The 15,830-nt window shown below is 41.0% G+C and overlaps 1 protein-coding gene across 1 annotated transcript in view; it reads left to right on the top strand.

Annotated features, from left to right (window-relative positions):
- Positions 1-12,713, top strand: part of LOC306778261 (ras-specific guanine nucleotide-releasing factor 2) — a gene marked incomplete at both ends in the record, with an annotated part of 38,508 nt that extends 25,795 nt beyond the window's left edge. Inside the window, 14 exons of the mRNA XM_079269709.1 lie at positions 265-513; positions 3,705-4,156; positions 5,377-5,502; positions 6,043-6,132; positions 7,013-7,119; positions 8,226-8,338; positions 8,788-8,848; positions 9,468-9,571; positions 10,349-10,433; positions 10,756-10,953; positions 11,372-11,451; positions 11,552-11,669; positions 11,761-11,829; positions 12,621-12,713. Of these exons, the coding sequence (XP_079125835.1) occupies positions 265-513; positions 3,705-4,156; positions 5,377-5,502; positions 6,043-6,132; positions 7,013-7,119; positions 8,226-8,338; positions 8,788-8,848; positions 9,468-9,571; positions 10,349-10,433; positions 10,756-10,953; positions 11,372-11,451; positions 11,552-11,669; positions 11,761-11,829; positions 12,621-12,713 (1,945 nt within the window). The remainder of the gene's footprint in view (positions 1-264; positions 514-3,704; positions 4,157-5,376; positions 5,503-6,042; positions 6,133-7,012; positions 7,120-8,225; positions 8,339-8,787; positions 8,849-9,467; positions 9,572-10,348; positions 10,434-10,755; positions 10,954-11,371; positions 11,452-11,551; positions 11,670-11,760; positions 11,830-12,620) is intronic.
- Between the last annotated feature and the right edge of the window lie 3,117 nt (positions 12,714-15,830).

Here is a 15,830-nt window from a genome sequence, read left to right as displayed (position 1 = left end):
TTTTAAATAGTATTATTTGCTCAAACGTGTTCTTTGGTATCCACTTTTATTTTTAGCTTCCTTCTTTGGAATATGTGGATTTTCTTTTTGCATTTCTCTTTTTCACTTGGCTGTTTTTGCTCAGTTACGTTCATAACCTTTTCCTTGGTTAGCAGCCCAGCAGTCACCACATGCTGTGTGTGTGTGTGTGTGTGTGTGTGTGTGTGTGTGTGTGTGTGTGTGCGTGCGTGCATGTATGTGTGTGTATACGTGTGTGTCCATCAGATCCGATTTGCGTCTCCATAAAGATGATGTTGACATTTGCTTCAGCAAGACGCTCAACTCCTGCAAGGTCCCCCAGATCCGCTATGCCAGCGTGGAGCGGCTGCTCGAGAGGCTGACCGACCTGCGCTTCCTCTCCATAGACTTCCTCAACACCTTCCTGCACACATACAGGATGTTCACCACGGCTACGGTCGTCATGGGCAAACTGGCCGACATCTACAAGAAGCCCTTCTCCTCCATACCTATCAGGTCATACATTGCAAACACACAAATATGCATTCACAATCAGAGAAAAAGGCGATGACTCACACAGAACTTTCTGGTTTTGTTTGTGTTCGTATTTGTGTGTGAAACATGCAAGAATGGGTGTTTGCACTACACGAGTGTTCTGAGAGTGTTTTATTGGCTTTGCTCTCTTTTTCTTTAGTAACTGTGAATGATGTAGTCAGATGTGGGTCTGAGTTTTGGACTCTCCATTCACAAGGTTGAATACATACTGGCTGAATTACATACCAGCCTGTGTATGAAGACCAGCAGAACAGATGCTCCAACAAAGTGTTTGGCACAGCCATAGGAATATGCTGTGTGTCAAATGAGGAGTCTCTCTCTCCCTCTCTCTCTCTCTCTCCCTGCTTTATTCATGCTCTCTCTCTCCCTTGTTAGGTCTCTGGCTGCATCAGAATTGTGTGTTTATATTCCTTCCTCGACTTCACTTAACTTCCCTTTTGAACTGGAAAAGCTCTGTATTTTCCTCTGGTTTGTATCTAAAGCCTAACTCACCGTGGGTTGTGGCTGTCATCACTGGAAGAGTTTGTGTATGTATATATACACAAACGCACACACACACACAGATCAGGTCAAAATTTTTGATTTGGCCAGAACTTTGCTTCATGAAAACAAATATCTAAAAAACGAATAACATTTCCATCTGCTGTACGTTGCGTTTAAAGGCTTACTGTCAAATGTTAGCATGCTTACCTGCTAAACTAAGATGGTAAACAATATGCCTTTTAAACATGCATACTGTCAGCATACTGAGGTGAGCATGAAGCTCAAAGCACTGTTATGCCTAAGTATAGCCGTGGTCTTGTTTTAACCTTGTGTATTTATATTTCATGTCTCTTTTACAAGTACTTTATCGTCCACATTATCTTGCGGTATTCATTTTGCCTTTCTTTTAATGAGCATTTGTTGACAACGATTGGAACACGATTGATTTTTGTCCCTTCCTGTTAGAGACTCCCACTGTTGTGGACACACACCTAAAGACATAAACGCATAAATACGGACTTTAACACAGCTCTCTGCATCCGTTTTATGCTGGATTTCTCTCCCATGCGGTCATGAGTCTGAGAGATTGAACAGATGCTGGTGTTCTCTCACTCACACGCTGCCTCCCCTCCTCAAAAACACCTTTCCATCCATCATCTTCGCTCCCACCATCTTCTATCTTTGTCACATCTCCTGCTTTTGCATTTTCACGTCTTAATCCAACCATCACCATCATCCATTTAATCATATTTCTGTGTCATCCATCCCCCCTGTCTCTTCATGTCCCCTTTAACTACAGGGCGCGGTACCACTCATTTGACCGTCTGTCTATCTCATCCATCTGTCCCGACTACAGTCTGAAGATCAAGAGGATAGCCGTGGATCAGTCCAAGTAACTGACTTTTCTCTGTCTGTCCTCCTCCTTACTGTCTCTTTCCAACTTTACCTGCCTGGTCTTCCTCTCCTCTGGTCTGACACTTCACTGATGCATGACCTTCCCCTTTACTTTTGAATCTCCCTGCTATCTATCGCTTTATGTGACTGGAACAACTCACAGGAGTTGTAATCTGATGATACGTAGACAGGAATGCGAGAAGGGAAATGTTTTCTGTAGCATGTTCTCTATCACTGGAGCATCACTTCCTCAAGGCTGTTTTCTCTCTCTGTATTCATATCGATCCCTTTTTTTGTCATTCCTCTTGACTTGACTTGATTTGTATCCTTCTCTCAAGCATCTTCCACCGCTTGCTCCAAAGTTCTTCAGCTTTCCTCCGCTCTGCTTTTCATGCATCTTTCCTTCCTCCATCTGCCTCTCCTTTGATCTGGGATGCATATTTGTTCTTCTATTTCATGCTGAATAACTGACTTGTGTGACTAAATGATGGATGTGTTTATCTATGCATGATTGCTCCTCCCTTGATGCAGCTCTGTGCACACGTCTCCGAGCAATGTTAATGTCATCATGAAATGCTTGTTGATTAAAGCTGTTGCACTTTCATTGCCTGGTAAATAAGGCGTTTAAATTCTGTAAATGTAATCTGCAAATTTTTTTAAAATTCTAATCTATGAAGCGGATATTTTTTTGTTGACTGTTATGTTCCTGTTGAAGAGGAATAATCAGCTCCTAAAATCCTATTCAGTATCTTTCAGCTTTAAAGCTTCTTGAGGGGGTTCACATACACACTTGCTGAACAGTTTTAGTTAGTTTGAATCCTGTTTATACATAGTTCCACAGTTTTAGTGCAGCACCACAATAATCCTAAACATTCGGCAAGACCGAAACGTCAAAGTTCAGTCCCTTGACTTTCATCAAACTGAGCATATGTTTAACTTGCTGAAGAGCAGATTGCAGGCAAAAAAGCTCCTCATAATGTTGATCTGACAAACACGCGAGCAAATAGTTCCTTTTTACACATCCAATGGACATGGAGCAACTTAAGCATTCATTTGCAGTCGTATATGTTCAGTTGACAAATGTAAGTCCAATATTCACTCTCTTTTTAGCTCACTATTGGTCACTACCTACTGAAGGAAATATTGAGCTTTGTAGCTGCTAAATATTCCACCGTGTTCATCCTTTAAATCGTTAAAAGTAACGTTTAGAGCAGATTCACGTTTATGTTAACTTGTCAAACTACACCCGTTTCATCGAAACTGGGGAACCATGCATACAGAGTTATACTGTTCATCTGATGTGGATGTAAACACCTTTGAATTAAAGCTTAAAGTCACAACGGTAACCTCATAGACGTATCCTTATGTCGAACCCATTCTGGTGGAGTACAGACACAACACAATACCTATTGTGTCACTGTTGTAATATTTTCTGACTGGTCTGTATGTGCCCACTCATTATAAGTCAGTCTGGATATCTACATTAACTAAATGCCCCAAATGTAACATTGAATTCCTTGAAGTCCCCAGTGTGAAATTAGAGTTTTCTATTTATTTATGAATTCTGAACACACAGTATTTTGATCCTAAACCAGAAATAGCCTCTGATACAGGAAAACCATCTGACAGAATGGCTTTGCTATTGAAACTTCAACACTCCAAGGCACACTGACAAACAAACTGTTCTTTTTCACTGCTTCTATTACACATTTTTCTTTTCATCCTTTTAAAATAACCTCTGATTTTGATAACAAATGTATTTCCCCCCCGTTCAGGTCCTTGGAGCTGTTCTTTGCCACCAATCAGAACAACAGAGCTGGCGAGCACATAAACGACAAATCTCCTCGTCTCTGCCGCAAGTTCTCCTCTCCTCCTCCTCTGTCCATCCCGTCCCGCACCTCCTCCCCTGTCCGAACTCGAAAGCTTTCCCTCCACTCCCCCGTCGCTGCCAGAGTCGGAGGGCTCAACCTAACCAGTCCTCTGTCAAACTCCAGCGTCAACCTTAACACTTCCCAGTCTGCTGCCAGTAGCCCCACATCTGCCCACACCCCCCAAACCTCTCCTCCCTCTTCCACCTCTCCCCCACCCAACAACCCAAAGTCACCACAGGACCAAGTTCCTCCCATTCCCTCCTCCCCAGACCAAAGTCCCTGCTCAACTGCAGAGGGGGAGGACGGGCCTAAGATGGACCCTTTCTCTGGCAAACTGAGACGGAGCATCCGCAGAGGTAAGTCATGGCTTCCACACGAATGCAGTGCAAACAACATTTATACTGTACAGAACATCAGGTCTGGATTTGTTTGACATCAAATAGAAAGGGCAGTGTTTCTTGAAAAGTGAATAGCACATTTTTGTGGTTTTAGTGGTGACCTGCATCTAGAAATTATATTAAAAGAAGATTGCTGCTCTTCTTAATCATACAGTCATTATGGAAGCAACAGCGATTTTGTTCAAAATGTTGCGAGTATATCAACAAGGTAAAAACATACAAAAATGTTATGGTTGTAATCATTTGTAACAGCTGAATTGTGAAGCATCGGCAGATGATTTAAACTTCACTGTGCTTAGCTGATTAAGCGACATGTTGTCACTGATTGAATGGCGACATACAGTATGCAGCAGAGCCTTATTTGCATACTGAGATGCTCATGAAGGGCTGGAGGTCACTGCTCAAATGGCACAGTTTGAAGTGTTCCCTGTAACAGCAGAACAGCCGCCTGGTGAAACATCATTATCTCCTTACGTTTGCTCAGATCTTCTAATTGTGCTGTTAAACAGGCCATTCAGACTGCAGAGAGATAGTGTCAGGGCCTCTGAAGCAGCACAGCCATGACAAGCTGCAGTTACACCCTCATTAGCATGTGCACACACACACACACACAATTTTGTGTGGGTGTAAGAGTGTGTGCACGAGCATGTGCATATGTGGTAGCTGCTAACCTGCTCACTTGGAGACAAAGAGCCATTAGTGGTTGTAGATCTAAATCCAATTGTACACCTATGGGAGATTTTGGTGCATGTGCATGATAATCCATTCATTCTCATCGGCTTATTCGGGGCTTTGTCGCGGGGGCAGCAGGCTAAGCGGGATATTCCAGTTGTCCCTCTCTCAACGTTTACAAGCTCCTCCTGGGGGACCCCCAGGTGGCCAGGTGAGATATATAATCTCTGCATCGTGTTCTGGGTCTACCTCCATTCGGACAGAACACTGACTTGAACATGTACTTGCTCACTCATACACAAAAATGTGCAGGGAAATAATACAAGTCTTGGTGATATACTCTGGTTGTACTGAGCGACCTCTGCATGGCTGTGAACTTAAGTGTAATAAAGTTGTCCTCTCCAGAGGAGCAGCTGCAGTCGTGGCCACCATCATGACCATAACCATCAACATCATCGCCACCATCATCATCGTTATTCTTGTCCCATTCCTCTCCTCCTGTCTAGCTCTGCTGGAGTCGGCATCACTGGAGAAAATCATCCCAGAGTCTCCTCAGAGCAGTGAAGCAGGAGACATGTCTCCGAGTCGCTCACCTTCCACACCTCGACACCTCCGCTACAGGCAGCCTGGAGGTACCATTTTGTGTGTGTGTGTGTGTGTGTGTGTGTGTGTGTGTGGTTTTATTTAGCCTGTACTGACCCTGCATCTTTATTACAGAAAGCTCATATATAGCCAGACCATGGCATAAAAGGTCCTGTTCGACTGAGCCGTAATGATGGTACTTTCACTGGTGATATTAAAGGTGATGACTGATATGATCACAGTGAGAATTCCTTGATGGCTGTTGGAAAAATGATAAGGAGTAAAAATATGGTGTTCAATGTGCCTGTAACAACAACGACAATGTTCAATATTGGAAGTTTCTTTAGGAACAATAACGACATCCATAATGAACACTCGCATACAAATATACATTTGTGTTGTTTCTACAAACATCATGCAAATGTGGTTACAGCCATAGCCATCACATTAGTGCTAACACATTTCCTATTTCATTTTGATTGTATGAATGAAAGTACTTTTTTTTTATTCTTCTGCGTCGACTCCGTTTGATGATAACAGCGGCAGAAATTGTCGCCGTTGATGATAATTATGTCTTTGTGTGTCTGCAGTTCAGTCAGGGGAGAACTCCCGCTGCCCAGTCTCTCCTGCTTCAGCCTTTGCAATTGCCACAGCAGCAGCAGGACATGGTTCACCACCAGGTACACACATACACACACACACACACACACACACACACACACACACAGGTTCAAACATACTATTAAATAAAGAAAATATGTGTTTTCAATGGTGCTTCAAAGATAATACGTCACCAAAAGTGGGAGCTTTTGCTTCTTGTTTTAGTTTGCAATGGTGAAACATCTGTATCTGATATCAATCACTTAAACCAATATTTATACAGGCCTCAAAAGGTGCAGAGGCATCAAAAGGAAATGTAGTGAGTTTACTTTGTTACTTAATCTGTTAGCAGTAGTTATTGTGTCCTGTGAATACTATCATTTTACATTCAAAGCATATGACCAGCTCATAATATATATTGTGTTACAATAACCTACACTGCATCATTAGAAATAGCACCACCTGTAAACTATGAAACATTTAATGGTTTGATTTACTGCTATTTACAAAAAAGATCTGTCCATATTTTGTGCTCCCCGGGTTTCTGTCGCTGCTCCATCGCAATCGAGATTCATAGAATTTCTGATAATCAAAGGATGATGGGGATTATCCGGACTTCAATTTGGGTTAATTGCCCCTTTAAAACACTGTTTGCATGATGCCTTGACATATTCCAACTCAGACTCCTTTCAGAATACACACGATAACTTTTAAAAGTTAAGTACATTTTGCTGCAAATACTTCTATTACCGTACAAATGTGCAATACGTTTAATGAAGCATTTTTGGATTGCATTATTTTAACTTTTAATACTTTTTCCAATACTTCACGACCAGACATATTTTTCTTTTGAGGGTAAATACAGTTAAGCCCAGATCGTCATTGAAAATGTTATATCATCACACAACAATAACATATTCTCTCTGTCTCTCTCTCTCTTTTTTATAATTTTCCCTCCAGTGTTTACTAACCCTGAAAGAACTTGTGATAAAGAGTTCATCATCCAAAGAGCTGCAACTAACAGAGTTCTCAACGTGCTGCGCCACTGGGTTTCCAAACACTCACAGGTCTGTCTGCACCCACCTGTGTGTGTGTGTGTGTGCGTGTGTGTGTGTATGTGTGTGTGTGTGTGTGTGGTCCCCTGTTTTGCTGGGGTGATCAAATCTGTGGTCTCATTAAAGCAGGTGTCGGATGCGTTCTCTGTCTCTCTGCTCCACTGCTTTCACTTGAGCATGTAAACAGCCATGTGCACACAAACACACTGCATATTGTTGCCGTATCAATTGGACAACCAGCCTCAGTCCACCTACTCTTCTGCTGAAGCGCCAGTGTTGCCTCTAATGAAGTGAATATCACGGTAATTGCTTGACTCCCAGCTTAGAGGTCGAACTGCATTGATTTGTTTCATGGATTTTTCTTCAATAACACAAAATGCTGTGATGATAGGCCAGCTTTGGTTGGCTTATTAACGAAGAAACAAAGGCAGACACATACACTGCACACCCACTCACATTTCTCTCTGGGGGGGCCAAAGACCAAAGAGCTTGTTAAAACTGACCTTTGAACAAGAGTTGAATTGGGGTGGGAGTGAAAAGGGAAAAGGAGGAGGAAAAGAAGGTGTGAAGGCTGGAAGGAATGAGGGGGTTCAGGAGGAGGAATGGACAGTCGGAAGCAGCAGTGACTGATGATTGGTCAGACTAGTGTGTTGAGACTAGAGAAAGTCATATGACGATATATACACGTACACATTGAGACGGAATAAATGTATCGACCGCCAGATGTTTTTGCCACTGTTTATACTCTTGTGGTAGCCGTCCTTTTAATAGTGTCATAGGCTGCCAGGGCCATGTTGCAAATCATTTACAGTAGCATTGGATTTTTAAACGATTTGTTTTCCATCAATGTGGTACCTTGGTAACATCAGGTATTCGATTTTCTGGATTAGCTCAAAACAGACTGTCCCATCTGATTATTTTATCCATAAACTCCCTCTCACTCACAGAATGGAACACATCCGTTGCCATGATGGTAAGCGGTCTGGTGTTAGAGTGTGAAGATTAGGTTTAGGTCAATATTAGGGTCCTAGTTGAAGTGAGGCATGCAGTGGTGGGTGCTGGAGAACCCTGACGTATGTCACTTTCAACCATCGAGGTTCATTTGTGTTTGTGTTCAGGACTTTGAGATGAACGGGGAGCTGAAGATGTCGGTGATCTGTCTCCTGGGGGAGGTGCTCCGAGATCCAGACCTGCTGCCTCAGGAGAGTAAAGCTACTGCCAACATACTAAGGTGTTGCACATGCAAATATACACGCACACTAACATGCAGCACGTGTGTGAAGCACTCAAATATAACACTTGAAAGCTCAATAGTTTCTGCCATCAAATTGTATTACAGAAGCTTCTCCTTATTCTATTTTATCATGTTATGTTCTACCATGTTCTATTCTGTTCTGTTATAGTGCATTCTGTTAGATTATGTTCTGATGTATTTTAATCTGCACTTAATCTGTTTTGAGCTTTTCTATTTGCTGTACTCTGTTCTATTATATTATTTCCTGTTCTGTTTTGATCCATTCTGTTCTGTTCTATTTCATTCTGTTCTGTCATATTATATCATGTGTTATTCTACTCTGTTGTTTTGTATTATGCTCTTTATTATTCGATTCTTTCTCGTTCTTTGCATTTTGTTACTATGTTATTCAGCTTTAGTCTGTTCTATTTCCCTCTGTCTCCTAGTGCCCTTTCTCAAGACGAGCAGGAGGATGCCCAGCTGAGGATAGAGGACATCTTACAGATGGTGAGAACAACCGCAGCACATGAAATCCTCTGATCACTGATTTAAAGTGCGTCATTGCAAACATATTGTTCGGATTTTGATATGACATTACTCTGTTGGATCAATGGAGCAGCGGTAAACTGCAGAGAAATGAAATGATACTGCAGCCTTTTGTTATTGCAGACTGGGTGATTGATGCAGCTTTTAATTAGAATTTGGACATGATTGTGGTTCTCTATGGGATTACCTCTATGAAGCCGGTGCCCCTTGGTATTTAAGCATTAATACGCACCTCCCTTCAAATACTTAACCAGTTCCCAGAGATGAAAATAATCAGCAGTCATCAGTACTCCTGGTTTACTATCTAGGCTTAATAATAACTGGGAATCACTCACACATTTGCCTTTTGTAAGATGTGAAAAGCCTCAGTCAAAACCCACTGTTCTCTCCTCCAGGCAGCAGGGGTAAACACAACCTCTCTTGACTGTGATGGTCTCCAGGGAACTGTCAACTGTCGTAAAACATAATCATTCAGCCTCTTTATTAGATATTAATATCTCCTTGTTATTCGTGCTATGGTGTGAAAATGTGCTTGTTTATGATTCTGTTTCTCTCTGTCGGTGTGTGTCCGTGTGTTTAGGCGGACTGTCCGAAGGCAGAGTGTTTCGAGTCTCTGTCGGCAATGGAGCTGGCCGAGCAGGTCACCCTTCTGGATCACATCGTCTTCAGGAGCATTCCTTACGAGTCAGTCCTCTCATTACACTGTGATCTGCATCGCTATGTGGTTAACTGCTTGTATCTGATCAGCTTTTTGAAACATCTGCAACACCTGCAATTACATTTTAGATTCTTTGCAAATTGCGTTTAGTCATTTGATTCTTTGTTAATGAGCTTCTAGAAATAATTTCAGTAACATTCATTAAGCCCAGCTTCCTCTTCTGCTCATTTGGTAAGGTGGGTTGCACATTAAGAGTAATTCAATTCTACATGATGGTTTTTTGAGTGTAAATGTGTTTGTATGTCTTCTATATGTTGACACATATTTATCCATGCCATCACATATCATAAAGCACCGAACACAGGAGGAATGCCTCATGGTATCCCCATCGAATGTGTTTTTAGACAGAAAAAGTATCCAACTCTTCGGTTTGTAAAATCAAAAAAAAGAGTTGAAGAAATAAGGAAACCCAGTTAGCTTGCTGTTAAATAGTTAATACTAGAAAGAAATGTGTTGTGTAGTTTCTTAAAACTTGATATTTGGCTCGACGTTAATGCAAGACTTTCATCCAACAACCAATGTCTTGCGTACCTAGTTCAGTTCTTGGTTTCTCATCAGCCTTCATGAGGCATCTGTCTTTACTGGTGGTGTTTAATTAGTTTGAGTAATGTTACTCCTGCTGGGACCGTGATAATATCCTTAAGTCACAGGCTGATGTAATTTATATCTTATGAGATTACTGTGCTGTATTTTAGCCTTCACAATCTCATTTGGACTTATCACATGTGTTCCGACTCTCTAAGAGAGTTCCTGGGGCTGGGCTGGATGAAGGTTGATAAGATGGAGAGGACGCCATACATCATGAAAACTACTCAACACTTCAATGATGTAAGCTCTTTCAGTATTTTGTCATTTGTGTATCCTGTGCAACTATATCTGTACACATACATACATACTGTAGATTTTTCTCGAGTACAACCTTACGCAGCATAGATGCAATTATCCAGTGCAATAAGTGAAATGTGTATCTATCGTGTGTACATGTACATTACTATGTTGTTATATTATCCTATTTGTATTTAGTCTTGATTTTTTATCCTACCTCAATTGTTATATATTCAGCACTTCCAGTAAGCTGTTATTTCTAATTTCCCCAGTGTGGGATCAAAACAGTTCTCGTCTTACCTTATCTTATCCTTTCCTTTTGAAGATGAGTAACCTGGTGGCATCACAGATTATGACCCACACTGATGTGGGCTCGAGGGCCAACTCCATAGAAAAGTGGGTTGCCGTGGCTGACATCTGCCGCTGTCTCAACAACTACAACGGAGTGCTGGAGATCACATCTGCGCTTAATCGCAGCGCCATCTACCGTTTGAAGAAGACCTGGGCTAAAGTCAGCAAACAGGTGGAGTAATTCTCCATTAATCCTCTCTGTAAACTCTACAACCAGTGTATATAAAGTTGACCTCAGCATAGAGGATTAGAATAAAGTTCTTTGGTCTCTCATGTCTTCAAATGGATACAGAATTGATGCCATTAGAGAGTTTAGGGAAAGACAACAGAGAAAGGCATTTACCTGGAATGTTTAATATCTCTTCGCTCAATTCTAATGAACACTAAATCGATTAAACCATAATCATACAATCATCAGAGCCATTCTGCCTGTTCAGGACCCAAGCAAATCTCATTTTGTCATTTCATTCTGGTCATGTTTTTTTAAGAGGAAGTGGATCTCGGATTAATGCAACAGCCTTGCGTGTCCTTGGTTGTTCGTGATAGTTTGAAAAAAATGATTTTAAATACGTATCCGTGATCTTGTCCAGGCTAAAACCCTCATGGACAAACTGCAGAAGACCGTGTCCACCGAGGGAAGGTCTAAAAATCTGAGGGAGACCCTGAAAAAGTGAGACATTGCAAATTACAACACTAAATGTATCATGAATTATTTTTTACTGACTTTGAGACAATTTGTGAGACATTATTTGTTCACTCTCTTCCTCCAGCTGCAACCCTCCGTGTGTGCCGTACCTGGGAATGTATCAAACTGACTTGGCCTTCATTGAGGAGGGAAGGCCCAATTTCACTGAGGAAGGTCTTGTAAACTTCTCCAAAATGAGGATGGTAGGCACATACATCAAAAATAAACATGCAAATCATCCGTACATGTATACTTTTACTTAGATTGTCAAGTTAAATTCAACCTTTTCTTTAGATATCCCACATCATCAGAGAGATCCGACAGTTCCAGCAGACTCCGTACAGAATAGAGCATCAAGCCAAGGTACTTTCTTTTTGTAAACACATTTCATATTTTTTTCCCAATAGGGGTGCCTTTTACACAAGAACATCATCGAATGTGCACACTAATAAATGTATGAATTGAATAAACTTGATTTATTAAGAGCTGCTATAAAACAGTTACCGGTACAAAGCGTTTGAAAAAAAACATGAACAGAGGTTCAGAAAATTGAAACTTCCAGATAAAACTAAAGAAATTCTGAAGCCAAATCGTAGAGTTTAGAAGTGAGTTTATAATAAGAAGAAAACACTGATCTTTTATGTAAGTGCTTGTCTCTGCTGCTGTTGTGAAAGGATTATTGAAAATCCCTTTTGATAGACGTGATTTGATTTCGTGTGGAAAAGTATATGTTTCTGGGAGCCAAAAACATGGGCCGGCAGAAGCTATCTTTAATCACCAATCCTCTGTTTCTGCATCAAGAAACAGAGGATTGGTGAGTGGTGATGTCATCCTTCTAACATCCACTGTGTATCAATTTAACCCTCGCAGCTGTTAGCTGGACCACTCAGAGAACCGTGGAAAGTAGTTTCGATTAAGACGACGATGAGATCTAAATTCAATTTGAGTTAAGCAGCATAACTGCAAAGCAATTTTGGTTTCATTCCCATTCAGCCTTTCAAGACCATCTCGTGATCTACTTGCTAAAACATTTGAAACATTAACGTTAAAGATTAATTGAACAGAACAAACTTCAGCCGTAGCTGTAAACATGTGTATGTCTACTGGTCTGAAACTTCCAATATCTCTCCCCGCCTTTTATGTTTTCTTTCCAGGTGACCCAGTACCTCCTGGATAAGACTCTCATCATGGACGAAGAGACACTCTATGATCTCTCGCTGAAGATTGAGCCCAGGCTTCCTGCCTGAGTTGCAGCTGTTTGTGGCCAGTGGGAACCTGGACCCCCCCCCCCCCCCCCCCCCAAGGGAAACACGCCCACGCAATCTCGTCAATCAAGAGGAAATCTGAGAGTTTTGAGAGCGACGTGGAATTGGAAATAAGAGAAATACTAACTGAAGTGGGAGATATCTTTAGAGTCAAGTATGAGGACAGTTGAACAAGCTTTTACAAGAGACTGAGGGAGCATGAGGAGGAGACAAGGCTGTTGGAGTGTCAGATTGATTGTCTTCAAGGAGAACAAGAGGAGGTGGTTTTGGTTGCAATGCGTGAGGGTTTTTGAGGAAATGACATGTCGCCGTGTGCGCTCGTCATTCCTCAGACGAGAGTGCGGTGCACACGACATCACACATGGAGCATGGAGTGAATGGATGGAATACAGTGGATGTAACAGAGATGTAGCATGTACAGACTGTGTGACAGAGAGATGTCCGCTTTCGTGTCTCTGTGCCGTTGTCTATGTTCTGTTGCCTGTGCAGTTCCGTGCCACACCCTGGAGCAAAAGCCTCCCCCCCCAAAAAAAAAGAAAAGAAATTTGCTCTATTGTCTTGATGGTCACTGCATAAAACTTGCATGAATTCAGCTTGGGATGTAACTGTCTAAATGGCCTTCCACCTGACCCTCAGCTTAGCATGCATCACTCTCATCAGAGTGACCCTCTAAGCCACTATGCATCCTCAGTGGGCTGGGTGTGGCAAAGAAAAACGCCTTTAAGCCTTCACATATAATGTAGAAAGAAAATTGAAAAGAATTTAAAGTGAAAAATTTGATATATTTTAGATTTTCCATTTTCCAAACAATATATTCTGTTGTAGTCTTTGCCGAAAGACTGAATGGAAAGCTATTTCTCAAATGACAACGTCCACATGAATGATACAAAATAAAAACACTTTATTAGTGCCTTCCACTAGTGTAGGTCAATTTCCCCACAGTTGCCAATACACAAGCTTAACGTTTTACATGAATCCTGCTTTGAAATGCTGAAGATTTACTTTGAAATTGGACTAGAGTTTCACTCATTCAAGTTTTTTTTTCAGAAAATAGGATCCGTAGACTTAAGAGTAGCATGTTAGTGTAAACAGTAAAGTCATTGCAGCAAATATCTCCCTCTAGTGTTTAAACATTGTTATAACTTCTACTGACCCAAAGCTTTTGCAGCTTTTGTGTATTTGTTGGATTTCTTTGGCTTTGACAACTTGTCTGACACGGATGCGTGTAGTCAGGTCCCAGTGTGTAACTCTTGGATGTAGGCTGGGACAGTTTTTGCACTCTCTGAGATGTAGCTTCGCTTGAGTGACAGTATGATCGTTATTTTACCATGCTATTTATTTCATCAGATACTGTATTTATGATATTTTTGTACATAGTTACCACACATATATGATTGATGAAGAGATAGTTTGAATTGTTATGCTGTGAATATTGATTATATTGTCTTTTTATGTCTCTCTTGCTTTCATGTTGAATTGTAGTTTTGCATCCCAGGCTCTTGTATCGCAAGAACTCTGTTAAACTTTATTAAAAACAAACAATGTCATTTGAAAGTGAAAAAAAAAATGTAGCATTTGAAAAATCTGAATTTGTTTTCTGTATTGCTGAACAGCTGCATGTTGTGCATGTCCGACTGGACGCTCCCTGTGCGTTGTCCCTCTGCTTTTCTATATCAATATTGTCTCTGTATCTGTAAGGAGGCTCTGTTAAAAAGGCATAGGAACATTATTTTGTCCATCAAATCTGGCACATTCGTCTCCAGCTCAAGCATAGTATTTAGGCCGTGTCATCCGCAAAAGAGCCTGTCGTTATCGAGTAGCGGTGTCGGAAGTAACAGATTGATCAGAGGAAATGTTTTCAGGCTTTGCTTTTGGAAAAACAAAAGGAAAACTTGTCTGCACTGCATCTGTAATTCTGACTGTAAGTCTGTTTGACACACAGGTTTGGGAATACAGGATGCTACGTTTGTATTGTATCATTTCCGTGTATTTGTTTGCATTTTTCACTTGTAGATGCGGGAGAAATAAATTCAACATGCCTTACGTGTTTGCACATTTCCTTGGACTGTGCAATAATTTCAATGATATAAAGTTGCCTCTGCTACCTATGGCAAGGCATGTAGGGCTCCGACAATCTCTGGTGCATCAACACATTTTAAAATACAGGACCAAACTCTGAAGACAAAAAATACTTTTGGCATAGTTTAACTTCTCTTGAAATGCTCTTGAACATCTGAGTTTTTTATCTGGTGCTGAGGTCTAAGAGACTACCATAAGACTATAGCATAAAATCACCAAATTTAAGAAGTACCGTAATATATTTCCTTTTTCTAGAAATGACCAGTTGTAACACACTTGTACACACTCAAGCCAGACACCAGAACTAGATTATACATTCTTAACATGTGAAAGCTAAGAATTGTCTTTGAATGATCAACAATTTAGGCGCTTTATATTATATATGCAATGCTCGGACCTTGAATTTTATGAAGTATAGAACCTGTTTATTTACAGGTTCAAAGCCTCTACTTGTTTTGATTGTTAGAGAGACACGACATGTTAACTGATTGCAAAGAAACTGAATTACATCTTCAAAATGAACTCTTCGGGCTGCTGCTGTTGAAGAGTATTCCGTCTTTGGACGAGGGCTTTGAAAGGCCAATCACAGTTCATGCATATAACTACAGTACAAGATGGTAGACCACCTAGAATGACAGTTGTTACTGTATCCTTCATCAAACGTTCCCTCAACCGGAGTGATGATTTGACATTCAAGTGCAGAGGCAAATCATTTGTGCTTGTTGCTAAGGGCACCAGGGTGGTCCAACCATGTGCCAAAGCCAGGAATATGAAAATGTCAATTTTAACAATATACAATACTGCACAGGCTACACACAAAGCTATTACATGTGATGGATTAACAGAGGACAGAACTGTAATGACAGAAAACCTTGACTAAGACTGGAGGTTTGCATACAGAATCTCAACATCCTCCACAACAGTTAATTCAGCCATTGTCTTTTTTCCACTGAAGTTCTGCTGAAGCGTTTTGACAACCTTTATCTTGAAGTTCTGACATACAGACCTGCACAACATGTC

Source organism: Melanostigma gelatinosum, assembly GCF_949748355.1.
Source record: "Melanostigma gelatinosum genome assembly, chromosome: 6".
Classification (NCBI taxonomy): Eukaryota; Metazoa; Chordata; class Actinopteri; order Perciformes; family Zoarcidae; genus Melanostigma; species Melanostigma gelatinosum.
Note: the sequence above shows the minus strand (reverse complement) of the source record. Positions and strands in the feature narration are given on the sequence as shown.